This window comes from Terrapene carolina, unplaced genomic scaffold (assembly GCF_002925995.2).
Source record: "Terrapene carolina triunguis isolate 2854851 unplaced genomic scaffold, T_m_triunguis-2.0 Scaffold62, whole genome shotgun sequence".
NCBI classification, from domain to species: domain Eukaryota; kingdom Metazoa; phylum Chordata; order Testudines; family Emydidae; genus Terrapene; species Terrapene triunguis.
The window spans coordinates 20,763,166-20,783,827 of NW_020664413.1; the positions used below are offsets into that span (position 1 = coordinate 20,763,166).

General features: G+C 39.5%; 1 protein-coding gene across 3 annotated transcripts in view; it reads left to right on the forward strand.

Moving 5' to 3' along the window:
• Positions 1-20,662, forward strand: part of KYNU (kynureninase) — a 91,693-nt gene that overhangs the window by 31,940 nt on the left and 39,091 nt on the right. For 2 of the 3 annotated variants that reach the window (XM_026647445.1, XM_026647443.2), the window contains exons 6-11: positions 343-425; positions 8,632-8,693; positions 10,916-10,987; positions 12,187-12,261; positions 13,706-13,852; positions 20,535-20,633. In XM_026647445.1, the coding sequence (XP_026503230.1) occupies positions 343-425; positions 8,632-8,693; positions 10,916-10,987; positions 12,187-12,261; positions 13,706-13,852; positions 20,535-20,633 (538 nt within the window). The remainder of the gene's footprint in view (positions 1-342; positions 426-8,631; positions 8,694-10,915; positions 10,988-12,186; positions 12,262-13,705; positions 13,853-20,534; positions 20,634-20,662) is intronic. The other variant, XM_029910491.1, reaches the window with a different exon arrangement.

The window sequence follows — 20,662 nt, forward strand, 5'->3', positions numbered from 1 at the left end:
CCTCCTCCCCGAGCACGCCACCCCCGCTCTAATTCTCCTCCCAGGCTTGTGGCACCAAACAGCTGATTGGCATTGCAAGCCTGGGAGGCAGGAGAAGTGGAGTGGCGACCATGTGCTCGGGGAGGAATGCTGTAAAAAAAAATTGGGGGCACCGCTTTTTGGTGCCCCCAAATCTTGGCGCCCTAGGCAACCGCCTAGTTCACCTTAATGGTAGCACCAGCCCTGAATGTACTGTGTTCAGATTATATAAGTCCCATATTGAGGCGGACTGAGTTAGTGTTGTTAGTAATGTACCAAAGGGAACAGAATACATTTTCATCATTTGTTTCTCTTCCTTTTCAGAGGTGTACATGGTCATTTCAATGGTAAGCGCCCATGGGCTTTAGGAGATGAGTGCATCGTGGAGCTTATGGCTGATATTGTGGGTATGTGTGAGCCAGAGAGAGAACTGTTTTTGAAAAAAAAGTAATTTGTTGTCTTGTGGTGGAGAACCCAGAAACTTTACATCCAAAACTTAATTCTCAGCACTTTGTTTCACAGAAGTCTTCCTGACTGCTCAATACATGGAATACCACTTATTTTAAGGTCTATAGGTGGTTTAGGAGATGAATGTGGATGATAATATATGACCCTGTGTATATCATGAAACTAATTGCAGTGAGGGCTTGTGGGATCATCATAAACCACTTGGTCTTCTATATGAAGCCAAAGCCCTTAAAGGGCAGTGAACATCACTTCATTTCTCTTTTAAAGAGAGAGTCGGAGTGAAACAATGATAATTCCTTTGGTTTTAAAATAAATGATTGTTGTCTAGATGTTTCCTGCTTTTCCTCCTTGTCTTGCCTACATGCTCAGGGTCCAACTGATTGCCATATTTGGGATGGGCAAGAAATTTCCCCCCCAGGGTTGATTGGCAGAGACTCTTGGGGGTTTTTTTTCACCTTCCTCTGCAGCATGGGTCATGGGTCACTTGCTGGTTTAAACTAGAGTAAATGGTGGATTCTCTGTAACTTTAAGTCTTTTAAATCAGGATTTGAAGACTTCAGTAACTCATCTTATGGGTCTATTTCAGGAGTGGGTGGGTAAGGTTCAGTGGGCAGCGATGTGCAGGAGTTCAGACTAGATGATCATGATGGTCCCTTCTGGCCTTACAGTCTATGACTCTGTGATCTAGTATGAAACCCTGCCCCATGTTAAGAGTTTATCTCATCAGCATGGGGGCAGAACCAGCTGCCAAAAAAGAGAAGATTTGATTGGCACCTCTTGTGAGCACCAATCCACTCATTGCACCCCTCTAAAGAATCTGCCAGGCTGAACAATGAATACACCTGGTTATTCTAGAGTTAGTGTGGTGGTAGCCATGTTGGTGCCTGGCTACTAAAAAGACAAGGTGAATGAGGTAATATCTTTTATTGTATCAACTTTCTGATGGTGAAAGACAAGCTTTCAAGCTACAGAGAGCTCTTCTTCAGGTCTGGCAAAGTTACTCAAAGTCATAGCTAAATATGAAGTGGAACAGATTTTTCAGCATAAGTAGTTAACACATGTTCTAAGAGACCACTCATGGTGAATTGTCCCATTAATACCTTTGCGGTCATAGGACAAAGCAATCAATACAATGATAAAGAGTGTGGTTTCATCCACTGTGGGGTGTCCAATGAGATGATTCTTTTTTCTGATGACTGTCGGCGTGGACAAGGTAGTTGTGGTAATGTGGTCATTGTTGTGAAAGAATTCTTTGAGGTGGAGTCAGCAAAAGAATTCTTCTAATTCTCCATGTTAGTTTGGTATCAGGTTCTGGAGCAAAAGTTCAGTTCCTTGGAGATCAAAGATAATTCAACTACGGTTAAGTGTAGTCTTGATAAATTGATTATATGGGACGTCGTCTGGAGTCAATCAAGCACTATGCTCTGGAATGAACTGGCTCAGAAAAATAGGACAAAAACACCATATCAAACATGGATGAATACTTTTCACAAAATGATCACTCAATATCTGTCCTTTTGGTCTTCAAAGGAAACCTATGCAACACCTTTAAAAGATTAGCCTTGGAGCTTAAATTTTTAATTTTGCTAGACGCTAAAAATAATGGTCTGAATAAAGACACTGGATTTATGGCTTATTGCAACACCCTGTAACCCACTAACCCTCCCTTTTTTGTCCTATGATTGCAAAGGTGTTAAGAGGCCACTTCATCTTGAATGTCTCTTAGCTCTGGTCTACGCCTGGGGGGGGGGGAAGGGGTCGTTGACCTAAGATACGCCGACTTCAGCTACATGAATAGCGTAGCTGAAGTCGGCGTATCTTAGGTCGACCTATCTGGCCGTGAGGACGGTGGCGAGTCGACCGCTGCCACTCCCCCATCGACTCCGCTTCTGCCTCTTGCAAGCTGGAGTTCCAGAGTCGATGGGGAGCATATTTGGGGACCGATTTATCCGTGTCTAGATGAGACGCGATAAATCGATCCCCAATAGATCGATCCCTACCCGCCGATCCGGTGGGTAGTGAAGACCTGCCCTTAGAATGTGTGTTAGCTACTTATGCTAAACAATCTGTTTCATCTTGTATGTATATGACACTGAGTAACTTTCCCAGACCTGAAGAAGACTGTGTAGCTCAAAAGCTTTTCTTTTGCCAACAGAAGTTGGTTCAATAAAAGATATTACATCGCCTATCTTGTGTCTCTAATATCCTAGAGGTATAAAAGGCAGCCATAGACAGTGCTCCTGGAAGCTCAGCAGGCCTACATACAATGGATTGGGTTTGAGTATGAATTTCCCCTAGTAGCTCCTCTCCAGAGCCACAAATAAGTGCTGACATAGATTTTCCATCCTTGCTACCTTCCAAACTGCTCTGAGGGGAAAAGAAATGATGTAGGCAGTGTCTCCTCTTGTTCCTTTCTCTCTACAAAGATCACAGAGTTTGCCTAGAGTAAGAAAATAAATTGAGATTAGGTTGGAGTTGCTAGCTCCTTTTACCCCAGTTTAGCAAATTGAGGCCAATCCTCAACCTCAACCCACTAAACTGAGGTATAAGGTGTTAACCTGTGTCTACACTAGGGAAAAGTCAAGGTTAGATCAGATTAATGCATGTTAGCTAAACCCAGTGTAACCTAGAACTCTTTTCTTACTGTAGAGAATCACATGGAGTGGGAAATGCAGGATCCATACTGTGGCCAAGGGAAGAATAGTAGAACTCTGGGGGGATTGGAGAGAATGCCTGGAAAACGTTAGAGAATGCTGACCATCCTATTTGACTGTTCCTCATAAAAGTTCGTCTTACAATATTGAAACCTTGTGAAAGAAAGTTTTCATTATTTTATTTTATGAACTCATTTACTGCTAGCAGTAATGAAGGAGAAAATATTTGTAAACTACCTGGTTGTTAAGCAAAGCTCCCAGCCAGCTAGGGTTCTCGCAATGGTTACTAGACTTGAGATAATGGGAGGAAATTTAATCATGGGCTCAGTCTTAAAAGGAAAGTCACAGGCAGCCATATTTGTTTGGGTTTTTTGTTTAATTTCCCTCAAACACTTGTGCAGCTGGATTTCATTCACGTGAATGTTTGAAGAAGAGTTTTTATTTGTAAGACTACAGGTGTCCATTTCTGTACAAACAAGTATATTCACTTTCCCAGAAAAATATTATAAAAAAGATTACATTTATAAAAATCACAAAAATATAAACAAAACCCAAGTCTCATCAGCTGTTCAGCATGAATAGTGCAAAGAGCCTTAATTCTTTTTCTGTCTAGGATCTAACATTGGTACCCATCAAGCATACTATGTAGTACTGCCTAAGAGATACAACAATATTTCTCTTTGTAGAGGTGGGTTTTGCAATTAGCACTGAATACAGAGAAGTTAGTGGGCATTCTTATTTCATCTGGCAGTGAGTTCCATAGTTCTGATCCAGGTCCTGTGAATGATCTGTCTCCCACAGTCACAAGTTTCTTCCCACTGGTCAACATTTACTGTTCTGGTGCTATGTAGATGTTATGGGAGATTGTGTTCAAGGTGAGAAATGTAGCTAGCACCAATTCCATTCAGGGCTTTGAAAGTCAGGACAGAGACCTTGAACAGCACTTGAACTGCACTTCTGGGTGCTATGGCCACTTTGTGCCACCTACAAGGGGACGACACAGCCCCCTGCACAGAACAACCCTCAGCTACCCAGTGCAGAGATGCTTTGCAATTTCTGCACTGCATCCACATAAGCTCTGGCATAAGAGGCACTCCAGGGGTAGACTGAAGTGGGAGCACACATAGTCAAGGCAGACCTGCACCCTGATTTTTCACCTGCCACAAGCTCTGTATGAGTAATGGCTGCAGGAGGTGCAAGTTACAGTAGCCCTGGTGCTGCGCTAGCCTTTGTTTGTTGCTTGTATTACAGTAGAACCTAAGAGCCCTAGTCATAGATCTCCACTATATTAGGCACTGTACAAACACAGAACAAAAATCCCTGCCCCAAAGAGTTTACAATCTAAGTATAAGACAAGAGACAACAAATGGATACTGACAGTCCAACAGGAGTATAAAGAAACAACGAGACAGTATTAGCCCACATGTTGGATTGCGGTCTCAGTGCACCAGCCTGTACCTTGTCCCCCAACAGCACACAATAGGCGAGGTACATGCATCCTCTACTCAGACCGGGTGCTAGCACTGATGCAGGGATGAATCTAGCTGCAAATGTTAATTGCCAGTCAGAAAGTAGGGAATTGGAGTGATGTGTTCTGTGTTGCAGATCTGTCAGATTTCTGCATTCTGTATTTCACCATAAAAACAGTGTATTTTAAAATACTAGTTTAACTAAAGAAAATATGCAGTTTGAAGAGAATTGTTGAGTAGGAAATTTAAATCTTTGTGTAGCCTCCATCTCATTTCTGCTGTTGTTAATCTCCCTGCTCACCCCTTTTCTTTTAGAGCACTCATAAAACTGTTATAGTATATCTTATAAAAATTTCTTCCAGTCTTTCACCAGAGTCGAAATGTTTTTAAGTTGTTACACCTTTATCCATTTTAAGCAGCGTGAACCATGAATAAAGGTCAACACACTATTAACCTGCATGTGTTGTGTTTTCAGTTCTTCAGTGGGCAGGATTCTGTAGCCCTGTTGCACCATATGGCAGTTAAGGTTCATTATGTACCCTTGTTCTCTCTTTTCCCCCCAAGGGTTATATAATTGAGCTGTAAAATGTGGTCTGAGTTGGAATTTGGCATTAAGATAATCAGCCCAGCAGGATTTTATTTGTGGAAATTTCCTTAGAACTAGTTTGCAGAATCTAAATTATTATTTCTTTGAAAAGGAGCAAATTAAGATAATAAGAACTCCCCCAAATAATGGATGAATCATCAACTATCTAGACTGGTAATGTGTCCATAATATGGACTGATTATTTCAGGCTCTTTTTTTTCTTACGTAACAGTGAAAAAGCGAAGCAAATAAATATGAACAACACTGTATTAAAATGTTCTCTTCCCATGTGGTATTTACAATTAAGCTTTCTCTCCAGCAACATGCAATGCTAAGTATATCGATGTGTGCCAAGGAGAGAGGAAGGCTGAATTCTGAATTTTTCCTTTAGTAGGTTTAATGTGAAGACATAAACAGAATTTTAACACCGTTTGGTAGTGAATATTTACCATATTATAGAGGAGGAAGAATTGTCATAGCTTATTCTGAGAAGCAGTAAGTATATGTTGTCTAGTGGGATTTATTCAGGAATGGACTAAAGGCTGTAAAGATTTTCTTTTGTCCATTTAAAGGTTTATAGCTCTATAACACCTTGCTTATTAAATGTGCACACATTTTCTTTTAAAATGAAAGTTACAATGGTGAATATATTGTGAAATGCAGAGTCAAGGTCACTAGACGCCAAAATTCTTTTCTTTTCTCAAGCCAAATGGCATAACAGGGAAACTGTAATCTTGGCTTTTCCTACTATACTTTATTAAAACATTACAATCTTGGCAGGATCACCTTCTGATGAAATCAGACTAACTGTATTGCTGTCGTTGTACAATGTGCTCAGGCAGGTCTCTGTTGAGAAAAGACTGAGCACTGAGCAGATTGGTAGTGACTTTGAGTGATAAACTGTTTTCAGGATTGGGGTTTTAGCCTTTTCCAATCATTGCACAAAATGCTTTTTACTTATTCTGGTGAGAACCAGACTCCTGTTGGCAGGGGTGCTGGAATGATTTTTATAGTAGGGGTGCTGAGAGCCATTGAACCAAACTGTAAACCCTGTATATAATGGAAACCACAACAAGCCAGGGGGTGTAGCAGCACCCCCCACACCCTTGGTTCCATCACCTATGCCTGTTGCAGTCACAGAGGCGGAGGGGGTGGAAAAAACTGGCAGTGATTGCCTAACACAATCAGAATTATTTCCAATGTTGTAGCAAGGATGGTGTTTTACAAACACTGCTTTCTTTCATTGGAGAAAAGATTTATCAAGAAGAATATAGAGGGGGTTATTCTGTCTCAGTGATATGATACAACGTTAGGAGATAGCAATAGCAAATACAGTTTTGTCTCTTGAATGCTGAGTCTTTGAGTATAGTAATAGGTTAATTGGATCATACAAGGGTTGTTTCTTAAATGCAATGCAGGTTATAAAGGATTCCAATAGCTTGGATGAGGCTTGTTTTTTGTGTCCATGAAATTCAATACAAGAAAGCTTTAAATTTTAAAATAAATAAATTACAAGAGACCAAGACTTATGTGATAAATACAGTGTCATATTTAATTTGGGATGTTGGCATGCAGTCAACCATTCTTGTTCATGCGTTAAACAGTACAACAAGGCACAGGCTGAGAAAAGATAGTTCTAGCTCCACTGTGGCCCTAGTTAGAAGGGGCTCTGTGTGCTTATGGGGATGGGGAGATAGGGGCAGGGGAGCCATCACTTCATGGTGCTACCCTTTTTTCATCCCCCATGTTTCTATATAGAAATTAAGGATGCAATTAATACAGCTCTGAACTGCACTAACTCCCTCTGGTTCCCTTCTGCAGCTGCAAGTGAGCAGCCACGTAGCAGCTTGGCACCTGCAGGAGCATGCTGCCAAGAGAAAAAAAGGGAAGTAGAGAAGTGTAAGTTGGCTGGGGGTGGAGTAGTTTCGTACCTATAGATGACCAGGTTTGATGTGCTCGTCGCCAACAAACTTCACAGTGCTTCAAACCTCTGCCCACCGAGTCTGGAAAGTCCATGTGAGGAATTCTTCAGGAGATCTCCTGACTCTTTAGAATCTTGCCACAGTTTCCTCCCTCTCGTACAATGGCAGCTTGAATGACACACAAAAGAAGCAACTGAAGACCTATTTATATTATAAATTCTTCAGTGCAGGGATCATCTAATACTGTGCTTGTACTCTGGCTAGCACAATGGGTTCCCACTCTTGATTTGGTCCTTAGGCACTACTGTAATAATTATGATTGATTAATAACAACAACAGTAAATCATCCTAGACAGCATAGTGCTTGGCCGTTCATCCAGTAGTAGCAAATAAGGCCTACTGCAGGTATGTGATCCCTTATACAGAGGTTTTGGGGCAGTAAATTCATGTCGTTTCCAAACCCACTGGCCATGCACCATTCTACTTCAGGCCCATTCACAAGTACTATGTTTTTCCTATACCAGTGCAGTGACAATCCCAACAGAACAGTTCTCTGGAGCCCAACGGATGGCAGAATCATAGTGCAGGGTCCTTCTCATCTGCTTCTCCTCTTTGTGTATGTGTTCACTCTCCCATTCAAGCATTACTTCTCTCTTGTTCTTGTATGGCTTCTCCTCAAGCCTACCCCACATCTGTAGAGATTATCAGGCAACTCAGACTAGCCCATCTTCCAGCAAAAGAGACTTGGCAAAGTGCTAATTCATCTCTAGGGTGTACAGATGGCTGTAATTCATTGCAACAAAAAGACATGAAACCAAAGCCAGGAATTGGTAATTTTTCATGTTTAAGCTCTGCCCTGCATAACATATCCTCATCCTGCCTAAAACCTCCACAGCAGCTGAAAGGAGTTTGAGAATTGGTTCATAAATAAGCAGTTAGAACAATATTGGAAAAATCCATTAGTTGTGCCTGAGGTTCCTATTAGCCTCCATATATCTGTATAGTTATCTTAGAGCTATGTATTCAAAGCTGAATCCAAAAGCTTGACTGTGGATAATAATTAATTATATTTTGCAAAAATCTTTTTTATTTTTATTAAGAATGCATTTTAGCTTGGCATTATATACTAACCACTTAAAAATAGATGATTTTCCTTAATATATATGTTTGTCTAGAGATATTTGTTTAGAGATGTACTTATGGCAAACATACACTGTTGTTGCATTTGGCTAAGGTATTAATGATAACAATAAATCAACTGGTGGTTTGCTGGGAAATGAAGCTACTTCATTATCTCTTAATGGCTATATCAAACCTGAAAAAAATATATTTTTTGTCAACTGATCCAGTGAGTCAGATAGGAGAACTTTTTATTTCAGTGGGATGACACATCAAACATTCCTTCTAGTCTTTTGAGAAATATTGCCCGAAAACTGGGCCTTTGCTTTTTACATCATTTTACCAGACTTTACACGGGGTGAAAATAGAGAAACTTCTGTGTTATTACTTTTCAGGTGCTCGAAAGGAAGAAGTAGCCTTAATGAATGGCCTGACTGTTAATCTGCATCTCCAGATGGTAAATCCAGTCTTTTTTTTCTCCTCCAATATTTAGTAAATTTGATATTGTCAAATGAACTTTAGTCCTTATATCTTGAATTTGAAAAGATTTTAACTCTTCATTTATGTTAATTAAAATATTTTATGGAGGTTCCTACAAGAAAGCACAGGACAATGATCTCGACGCCTTTTTCAAAAGACTTGAGGATCTGATCTATGTATTGGTATATACAGTACCTTGCTCAGCCCATAGGAAACACAAAGCAGCAAAGCTTTTTTTCACAAGCGTTTTAAGGACAAGTCTGATCTTTTCTCATGTACACTATAAAACAGTGACTAAAGAGCATTCAAGACTCTTGTTCAGGAGATATGTGTGCAGATACCTATTATTTGTGTTTTGGGTTTCCACACATATCTCCAGAGTGACATTTTGATAGCTGCTCTTAGATTCCTCTCAGAACATCAGAGGTCAAGAAGAAGATTCTCATCTGAGAAACTGAGGTGTTAATAATTTCCCTGCAATTTAAGTCAAAAACGCATGGTATATGGGCTCATCATGTGAAGGACTATAGTATATAAATATAACTAGGGCCCTACTAAATTCACAGTCCATTTTGGTCAATTTCACAGTCATAGGATTTTAAAGATAGTAAATTTCATGATTTCAGCTATTTAAATCTGAAATTTCATGGTGTAATTGTCAGAGTCCTGACTCGAAAAGGAGTTGTGGGGGAGAGGGTTGCAATGATATTGTAGGGGGGTTATGGTATTGGTACCCTTACTTCTGCACTGCTGCTGTGGGCAGTGCTGCCTTCAGAACTGGGCAAGTGGAGAGTAGTTGCTACTGGCCAGGAGCCCAGCTCTGAAGGCAGAGTCACCGCCAGCAGCAGCGCAGAATTAAGGATGGCATGGTATGGTATTGCCACTCTTACTTCTGCAGTGCTGCCTACAGTGCTGGGCCCTCATTAAGCAGCCGCTACTCTCCGACCACCCAGCTTTGAAGGCAGCAGCTCAGGAGTAAGGTTGGCCTGGTATGGTATTGCCACCCTTACTTCTGCGCTGCTGCTAGTAGTGCGCTGCCTTCATAGCTGGGCGCCTGGCCAGCAACCGCCGCTCTCCAGCCGCCCAGCTCTGAAGGCAGCACAGATGTAAGGGTGACCCTCCTGCAGCTCCCTTTTGGGTTAGGACCCCCAATTTGAGAAACTCTAGTCTCCCCCTGAAATGGGTATAGTATAGGGTTAAAGCAGACAAAAGACCAGATTTCACGGGGGGAGACCAAATTTCATGGTCCGTGACTCATTTTTCATGGCTGTCAATTTGGTAGGGCCCTAAATATAACACCTGGTAAATAATCTTTTCACTGGTCAGTATGGAATTATTAAGCTGGCTTTATTAGGCTCAGATCACTTCACAGCCCCCCAAGTTCTGTGCACAGTCCCAGAGCTCCCACTTTTTCTGTCAGTTTGGATCTCACACTACGTGAGGGGGTAGAAAGTGGATGGGCTATAGTTAGTGGGTGTGGCTACAGATAGAGCATATGTAGGTAAATGACATTCAGCTTGGGTCTGTATTAGACATTTTGTGGAGCATCACCTTGGAAGTCTCTCTGTCAGGGAGATGCAGGCGATGCAGTGATCCAGAGCTGGTACACAGACAGACAATCTCTGCATGAATGGCCTAGGTTTCTGCTGATTGTCTAGGTTTGGAGGTAGGCCCTACAACCTTCATTACAGGAGGATGGCAGCAAACACCATCCCCATCACGAGAGGATGATATGGGAACTTTGCAGAAAGCTCTGCACTCCCCCTGCAGGCTTTTCTACAGAAGGGAATAATCTGGATCTTGGTGATTTGAGCAGGGGGATGGAAAATCAGGATTACTGTGTTTTATTTCTGTCTCTGCCAGTAATTTGCTTGTATGACCTTGGCCAAATCATGTGGGGTGTAATTCTGGCCTCACTGAAGTCGGTGAGAATTTTGCCATTATCTTAAAAAAGATGGGGATTTCACCCTTAAACTCTCCGTGGCCATACTTACAAATCTGTAAAATGGGTACAATGTTATAAACATTTTCTACATCAAAGAGTATTGTAAAGACTAAATATTTTTCAAGTGCTCTAGGATTATTTTGACATGCTCTACATAAATGCAAATTGTTTGTATTTTTCTTAAATTATACATGGGGATCAATTCTTTAGTCTCAGCATAGATAAGTGTTTCAACATATCATTTTTTTTAACAGTTATCTTTTTTTAGCCCTACTCCAAGTCGTTACAAAATTCTTCTAGAAGCCAAAGCCTTTCCCTCCGACCATGTAAGAAATTCATATTTCACCATATTTGTATTATTAATCATATTTTGGAAAGAGTATCAGTAGCCTGATTTGAATATTTATTAGCTAATCTTGTCCAAGTACCATTACAATAAAAATAAAAACTGTCAGATGCTTTTGAGCTCAGCATGTTTTACAGATTGTAGTTTTATGCCTTTCGTTCAAATAAAAAATGCTACAAGATGAAAAGATTGAATGGGTACATTGATTTATTAGTCTTTTTAAAGACATTGAACAAACTGCTGGCCTAAATCAACTGAAGTTGTAGCTGTTTTATTAATTCATGTTGCTGTTTTATTTTATGGAAACCAAATCAATAGAAAACTCACAACATTAACACTTGTATATCCCTAGACAGAGATGGAAATACTTGTTTTTTAGCACTTTAAATTACTAGTTCAAACATAATTTGTGTGCTATGAAATAGGAGACAATAGTTCGTGCGTCACAGCTTACAGCAAATTAATCTTCGAGTTTGTGGCCCAGTGCTACTTAATCATCAACTCAGTAAACTCTTGGAAATTGATAAGAAATTTTATCTTTAAGGCACAATAAAATGACTCCAAATACCACTCATAGGATTATTTGTAATAAAGACAGTTACACAGATGCATGAAGTTCAGATTGCCTTTATTCTAGGCTACAGAGCTCAACAGTACATTTGCCTTTGTTCACTTTAACTTCATTTGTGCACACTCTGTGCCCTCTATTTATGTTCCTTTGACACCCCAATAATAAGCTGTACAACTGCTCTCACCTCAGACCACTGTACTATAATTAACTATCTAGATCACAATATTTCTGTTGGACTATATTTGACATTACCCCCCCAGATATTATCAATACAGTATCTTTAGTGATAAAACCATTGTCTGAGATATTCAAAGCTGTCTTGGAGATATAGACATTGGGTGGAATTATTATTAGTAGTGCCTATGAGCCCTAGTCATGGACTAGAACCCCATTGTGTGTGTTAGATGCTGTTCAGTCACAGAACGAAAGACAGTTCTTACTTCAAAGAGCCTTGGCTAACTGAAGTCAATAGGAGTTTTGACCCATTGAATTTAATGGGGCCAGGATTTCACCCACTAATTTAATGAAAGATGCGTGTGTAGAAATCTCAGCCGTTTCTTTTAAAATCTCTGTTTTGCTAAATTGTACTACGTGAAATTCTTTTCCAGTATGCTGTTGAGTCTCAGCTTCAGCTTCATGGACTTGATGTGGAGAAATGCATGCTCATGATACAGCCACGCAAGGTTTGTGAGGGATATAAATGTCAGAACTCTGCTCTCCTTGTTAACATTGGCTATATATGCGTAGTTAGCATTAGCTATATATGTGTAGTTAGTACAAGAATGGAGGTGTTGTCCCCCAAATTCTTTAGCATCTGCTGTCATTTGTTATGTATATGCATCTCTTCTATTTCTATTCATGTGCCTAGAATTTTCAGATAAACTTATCAATGGCCACTAATTGTCTATTCTGTTGCTCTCCATACATTTCTGACTTTAAGGACCAATATTATCTTTGTTGTCTGACTTAAATTGCTGGACTTATCTCTTAGGAAGAAAATAATCTTTCAAAACAGTTACTTTATAGTACATTATCTGATTGCCATAACACAATAGGCTCCTAAGAGAACACAAAATTCAGAAGCATCAGCATGTATCTTTCTTATAGTTTTCTGTCTTAAAAGATTGCCATAAAGACAACTTACTGTATCTTTATTATCACAACCTAAGGAAAGGGCCTGCTTCAAGAAATATTTAATTCAGATTATTTAGAGAGATTGCATTACCATCCCTTCTCAACATTAAGAACTTTGCCACCTAACTATGGTATGGATGATGAACGTTGGATTCTAAAATCTGAGTAATCTTGTGAGGAGAGAGAGCCTACTCCTGAATCCTTGATAGACGTTCAAAGATTGTTAAGATAATAGCAGTTACTTCCAATTTAGCAAATTTTACTCAAGCTCTTTGCAGTAGCAAATTTAATTTCATTCTGAGTTTTCACTGCCTAGGTGATCCCTAGATAGTGGTGTTTTTACATGCTACTTTGTGGGAAGAAATGTGGGGGGGGAAGCAGGCGGAAAATCTTACTACAAAGAATAAAAATTAGATTTTTCTGTTGAAATTTCTTTATATTTAATGACTTCAGGTTTGGGATTTTTTTTTATACTTCTGATTATGTCAGACTTTTTTAAAATATAAATTAAATTATATATATTTAAAATATAAATATGGCAGATTTAGAATAGCTTCCTGTGGGAAACAAAAAGTGTACTGAAAAGTAAGGGTGAGACCTTATAGACAGCTTTTAAGACTTTTGGGTGTCACGATTTTCAAATGCCACATAAAAATCATTATGTATTCTGTTTGCACCAAGATCTTTTTATATTGTAAATGAAAACTGTCTGAAATATTGAGAGGAGTGAAGCACGTTGGAAAGCAAAACAAATGTTTTTAAGAATCTACCACCTAGAAAATAAGTTGCTAATGATTTTTCATTTTTTGAAGTAACCTACTCAAAGGCTATTTCCTGTCTCTACCTTTGTAGATCATTGCTGTGGTAGGATACGCTTTTGATCTCCCTATGCAGGCAGCACAGCACATAGTAAAATATAGATTGTGAAATAAGAAATGACAGTTTCATTACTGCCAGGGTAGATGTAAAACATGTGCTTTAACTTTATTTTAGGGGGAGGAGACCTTGAGAATTGAAGATATCCTTGACATAATTGAGAAGGAAGGGGACTCTGTTGCTGTAATTTTGCTGAGTGGAGTGCAGTACTACACAGGACAGCTGTTTGACATCCCTAGAATAACAAAGGCTGGCCAAGAAAAGGTAGAATTGTTTCAAGACTACTTCTCTAAAATCAGTTTAAAATAATCCTTTTTCCTCCCCACCCCCATGAACTGGACAGGTATGTAACATATAGGGGGGCTATCTAAATCACTCTAAAGATTTATAGTAAGTCATAATCGTATTCTTGCATTTCCCATAGAAATCTTATAGGGTGAGTTAAAAAAAAATCTACAAAAAGGCTATTATTCTTTATCAAATTCTGCAGGGCTCTTCCTTAAGGGTTCTGAATGGGGAAGAAAATGATCATCTCAAACCTTAAAACCTACAGCACTGTGCATTAGACTTCTATATTTAAACAGAATTTAGCTGTGTTCTCTTTCTTCTCACCCACTCACTGGCAGCTGCTATCACAGCATTTTGCCTCCAGTCAGTCAGGCAAGGTGAGTTCCTTGTGGAGCTGACAGCTTCTGACTCAGCTGATCAGTTAACAGGAGACAGGCAGGATACTGAGTATATCACCTTCATGAGATGACTGGTTTTCAATACAATGACTCAGACTTGGAAACTTGCAGCCAGTGTACTAGAGACTTACTGTGAATTCTTTTAACCATCTTGATTGCCTCTGGAATGCAGGGGAAGGTAGAGTCTTAATTAAGTTTTCTTATCAACAAGAGATCAGCAGACTTATCAGGAGGCACATTTTTTATTGGATATATCTTATCTGACCTAAGATACTCAAGGAATTAACATACTGGATGTTACTGGATTCCTACAAACCTGCAGTGTAGCTGTATCTGAACAGTTAACCCTTTTGAGGCTTCAGTCCTGATCATACCAGGGCTTCCTTTTGTTGTTATACCTTCTGTTTCTCCTCTGCTGAGCCCCTTGGGCACAAATGCAGGTCCATGAGTTAGCTACAGTGACCATGGGATGCAAACATTGAGTGCACCCACTGAGCAATCTAATTTTTCTAAATGCAACATAAAGCTGCTTTCCCTTGTGCCAGAAACTGCAAGGGAGGACAGGCAATGGCAACTGCATCTGCCCCTTGCCAGGCTTAAAGCTGGCATTGCACCTCCTTGCACTGGCTTGGGTGAATTTAGGTCCGCACATTTTAGAGCCACATAGATCTAGTATTTATGTTTTTATACCATCTTCCTTGAGGATCACCTAGTCCCTTGCTAACTCTAATGAATCAAGCCTCACAACACTGTCTTTTGATTAAAGGGAAGGATAGTCTGATAGAGGATGTAGCCAAATGCTAGTATACTGTATCAGTTCATAAAAGAAGATTATACTGCAGGTGATGAAAGCATTCACTCACAGGAAAGCTGGAGTTAAGTGCATCAGGCCCTATGTGTTTAGGTATGCATGTGTTGAACTGTTGCATATTTTCAATATTAGGAAAATTAGTCATACATTCTGTACTATGTTTAAGCTTTTCTGGGATTAGTATCTCAGTGTTATCTGAGGCAACTTCTGGTTGGTGACTAGAGAAGAAGTAAACTCTGTAGAGTAGGCAAAGCAAGGTGAAGGTGACTCTGCCTGTAATGGGTCTTAGACACAGGAAAAACTATAGTCCTCATATCAGAATGAGAAAGTTCTTGAGGGCATTGTGAGTGCTCTCTGACCTTGGCAAGTCATGTAACCTCTGTCCATGTTGCCCATCTCTTAATTGAACAGCAATTTACCTAGCTCGTAGGGGTATTTACAAGCATTAGGATGAAATCCTGTCCCTTCATAAGGGACCCTTGGTTTTTCAGAAAATCCTAATATCCTTTGATGAAAGGCAATCCAAGTAGTATATTATATGTAAATATATTATTATTAGGAGCTAGAGGTGTATGTATAGGAAGGTGTACAATGTCCCCATTAGAGCTTATTGGTGGATTTGTGTGTATATATATCTAATTCACATGTTTTATTACTTCTATGTGATAGAAATACTTTAGAGGACAGTGAATTTCCAGCAATCATCCATCCTATTAGTATCAAGGATTGGAAGCCAAATACAGTCTCTTCTGTCTGCAAATGAATCTACAAAGCTTTAATGATTCCAAATAAAGGTGGCATGAGACATGTATCAGTTGAGCACCTACCTCCCTTGAGGAGCCAACTTCCATTGAAAGTCAAGTGTTTTAACCCCTTGGATGCAGTAATGTTCAGGACTTGGGGAGGGTGGATTCAGGATCCTAAATTTACTGAAAACTCATGCAACACAAAGATGCAGTTCTAAGCACTATTCATGTGTTGCTGGTCAGGGAGACCTTAAAAGCATGACAAGAAATTTTAGACATTCAAAGATCCTTATAGGTACTGCCCTCTACAATATCTAAATACTATATATTTATACAAAGTCAACAAAGTCTTCTACCATACTCAGACACCTGAAATACTGAAGACATTTACTTCAGCAATTTCCAGTCTGTGGTCTGTGGAGAGTTCATAGGTGACATGGATGTTGACAGAACTGGTTTGAAGCTGCTTCCACAAGTTTCCAGGTTTCTCCTTACAGAGAAGATCTGAGAAGCTTTTCAAAGCAACTGGAAACAGAGGGGATCCAGACTAGCTGCATATATTAGGGGCCACTGTTACATGAGAGAAAGGGTAGTGGTACATGAGCCATCCCCCTAGACCAGAGCCACAAAGGAGAGAGAAATGTCCAGGAGAAAAGGGAACCAAGACCTTATCTACTCAAGAAAGTTGCACCATTTTACCTAAGGGTGTGACATTAAACCAATTTAGTTTAACTAGTGCAAATCCCTGTGAACTCTCTTATTTTGATTTAAATCAGCCCTAATTTGGTTTAGCTGAATTCAATTAGAAATTAGTGTAAATTAAACCGAAATGAGCTGCTCTTAAACCTTGCGTAGACAAGGCCTAAGTGGCAGGGGAGAGGAGAAGATGGCATGCACATTTGATCAGCAGGGGCAGGAAGAACTGTATACATAGGAGGGTTATGAATAGATTTAGAGATAAATTATTTACGCTCCTAATCATCCAAATAAAAGTCCTAGAGGAATATTGCCCCTTGTGGCTGATGGAAAACTAGCAAGGAACATCTGAGCCCTTTAATTGCCTAATCTGAAGAAAGCATTGATAAACTTGGTAATCTACCAGCAACCATTAATGAAATATCTATATTTACACTACTGCCTGCAACACCATTGAGCACAAAATGCTGCTAACTTAGTTATACAGCCTAGTAAGAGTCGTCCGGGAAAGCATTGAGCTGACTTCACTCATTCATCTTTGACAGATCCCAGATAGATTATGAAGAGCAACTGTTCCTCTTTCACAGGAGCTTTGACATGTACTGTTCTGCATGGAACTATCTCTCCTGCTCCCATCTCTTCAGTTTATATATGAACTATCTTGGAAAGGTTTCTCTCCTCAGGGGACAGGACTCAAGCCATCACACAGATGGCATAATGCTTCCTGGAAATAAGCAGATGGGTGAAAGTTGGTTTAAGATGTACCCAGATAAAACAGAAGTGATAACTAGAAAAACTATCCTGAGCTGACCTCATCCTCATCCCCATCCTCTGAAGGCATCAGCCCTCCATGTCAGCACTTAGTGACATTTAGGCAGGGAAGACTTGCAGTATCACATCACAGGAATGCTCTGTACTTCCATGGCTACCTATTCAACTCCTCACCCTAGTCGTTCTGGCTTTTGGTGGACTGAAGCTCAGCTACCTTAAAGACCACATCTGTCTGCCACTTTTGGGGATGATGAAACTGTTAGTGGCTAGAATTAAACTCTTAAGAGCCAGTGGCAAAACTTTATCAAACGGAAGCTGTAATCTTTGGGATGCCAAAATAGACTGGAATGAGCTGTAATCATCTCATGTTCAGATCAGAATGCAAGACCCACTACACTGGTGACTAATAAACCAGCACATCTCATGAACAGAAAGTAAAGTAGGGTGAACAGAAGAGAAAAGAGAGAAGGAAATGTAAAATGAAAATTGAAAGTGTGATAAGAGAGAAAGGAAATAAATATAATTTGTAAAACAACCCACTAAGTATTGTTGTCAAACAATGTAGCAGAGGGAAATGTTCTTCACAGGAAGTCTTTAAAATCTTTTAAACATGGAGTTTAAATGGTACACCACAATGATTGCCCTAAAACTGCTTAAACAGAGGTTTAAGATGCAAGTTCAGAAAGGTCTGAAAAAGTGTTTTAAGAAGACTGAGGTCAATTATTTATGAATTAAATTACTGATTTCCTTTTGAATTTTTTTAAATCCATTTCCTAAGTTCTCTGCTTAAACTAAGATTCCTCCCAGAGTGAAAACTCTGAACACAGACAGCTTCATTAAGCCATTAAATATTAAATGAACTAAATTAAGCTTGAAAAATCACCTCAAGCTATTTTTCCATCCACGGTCTCTCAGATAAATGAAAATTACTACATATTGTGCCAAGCTCTCCTCAGCAGGGTGTAGGCAGTGGAGGGTATAGCATTACTTTCCTTTTTCCATCTTTGCTTTTAGGGGCTAACTCTCTAATCTCCTGAACCACTTAAGAAATAGGCAACTTCTAGGAAACTTTAACTTCCAAGTTCACTTTTGTATAATAAATTATGTAATAAAAATACTGTGCCTTTAGCCCTCTGTGTACAACGTGTACACTCTTTTTAATCTCTCTAGTCCCAGTAGGAAATGCTTTAAAATCCTTCATCTTCATTTCTCTTCCTGACTTCCTTTCTAAAATGTCCCAGCTGTGCTTGCGTGAAGCTGTCAATTCTTTCTCTCCAAATGTCATTGACCATGCTGAGCTGCTACCTGCCAGTTACCAGCAACTGCCCAGACACTTTCCAACAATGCCTTTCAGAAGTTGAAATAAAGATGAGGATGCAATGGGGACCACATATCCTTCTCCTCTGCCAAAAGCAGATGGAGAGCTCCCCAGGGTCTCTGTAAGCAACATTCCCACACAGCTCCCCTCCCTGCACGGTTGGTGCAGTGAGAGCTCTTTCAGTTTGCTTTAATTGCCATTTAAAATCTATATATAGAGAGTCTTACTGTTTACATAACTGTGCCACACATCAGGTAGGGAAGCATGATTATCGCCAGTTCAGAAATGGCAACTTGAGGTAAAGGGAAATGAAATTTGCCCAAGGTCATACAGGATGTCCATTGGCACTGAATTCAGGTCTTCAAGGTCCCACTCTGGTGCCTTAACCACAAGGCGATCCATCCTTGTAAGGAGTCTTGTGCTACCTCACTGAACTTATTCTTTACAATATGAAGTACCTGAAGAAGGGCACTGTGTAATTCAAAAGCTTGTCTCTTTCATCAAAAGAAGTTGGTCCAATAAAAGATATTAACTCACCCACCTTGTCTCTTGAATATCCTGGGACCAATACAACTACAACAAAGATATGGCAGACATTTTAAACTACAGGCTTTCTTTGTTCTCTTCTTTCTGCAAAGTGAAGACCACTTAACTTCAGAATGAGAACATTCACCGAGGTGTTTAATGCACATTAACTTCACTCCTTTAGTTGATTCATTTTAAATATCCTGAATGTTCCTGTGTAGACAAGTTCTTGCTATGTGAAGGTTAGAATGCTTATCAAACCAAACCTGAACTCTGCCCCTATTTCAGTTCACCCATCATTAATATTTATATTGGACAAGTGATGAGGTGCTGGCAGTTCAGCCCATCATTTTGGGAGAATTTTACAGCCCCACAACTTCATTAGCAGCTTCATGCAGTTTCATTCAGTTAGCTAGATAGTTTTTAAGAGGGGATTAAGTACACTAAAGTATTCTTTTAATAATTTAGCTGAGATGCCTTTTGTACAAGAGACAGCAAAAGAGATTTAAAAAAAAATCCTTTGTTTTATTACAGGGCTTAGATGTATTAAAGGCCATGCTCTCACTCTCATTCCTACCATGCCACTTGTAAAAAGTCTGTTTGTGTCTTTAGAGAAAAATGTAAAATAGTATTAACTTGTAGTTCATGCACAAAATATGCTATTATGTTTCTTCACTTTAATGGGGTGGCATTATAGTACAAATTTTAGATCACTCTTTTAATTTAAAAATGCTGTCATCTAGTGGTGGTTTTGTGTATAAAACAACATTTTGTTTCATGCTCCTTAGTTATTCCAAACTTTCAGATCCCTAGATATGGCCATCCTAGAACCTTTACAGGAAGTAGCGGGAGGAGTGGGGGTGTTAGTATATTGTAAGGAAAAGTACAATAAATTTTAAAATGCATGGTACTGTATATGATGTTACCTCACCTGTTACAAAATTCTAAGGGACAGATTTCCATAAGTGCTAAGCTCCCAAAATTGCAAAGGCAATGGGAGCTTCAAATATTTAGCAGCTCTGAAAATCAGACCCTTACTGTGTAACTGATATAAATAATTTATCCTTGTCGCTGCAGCATGTCAAAACATGTCTCTTAATTAAATACAATCTTTTATTCGTTATTAATATTTTTTTACACGTACCATCACAGTGTTACGATAGATCAAATTTGGGGACCTAAAATTGTGTCTGTGCATAGAAGCCCATAAAATTATTCATTTGAGGATGGATACACACACACACATATTGTACACAACTTGTTTCTATCACCAAATCAAACAGATATGACGTTGGTGGTGCTATGATATGGGGAGCAGATGTGCACAACTATACATTTATCTTTTTGCAGAGTCACTTTTATGGAGTCTATTAAAGTCCTCTCTTTCCTCTAGGGTTGCTATGTTGGCTTTGACCTGGCTCATGCTGCTGGTAATATAGAACTGCATTTACATGACTGGGGAGTAGATTTTGCCTGCTGGTGTTCCTACAAGGTGAGAATTGCTCTAGCATTTGAGAATGT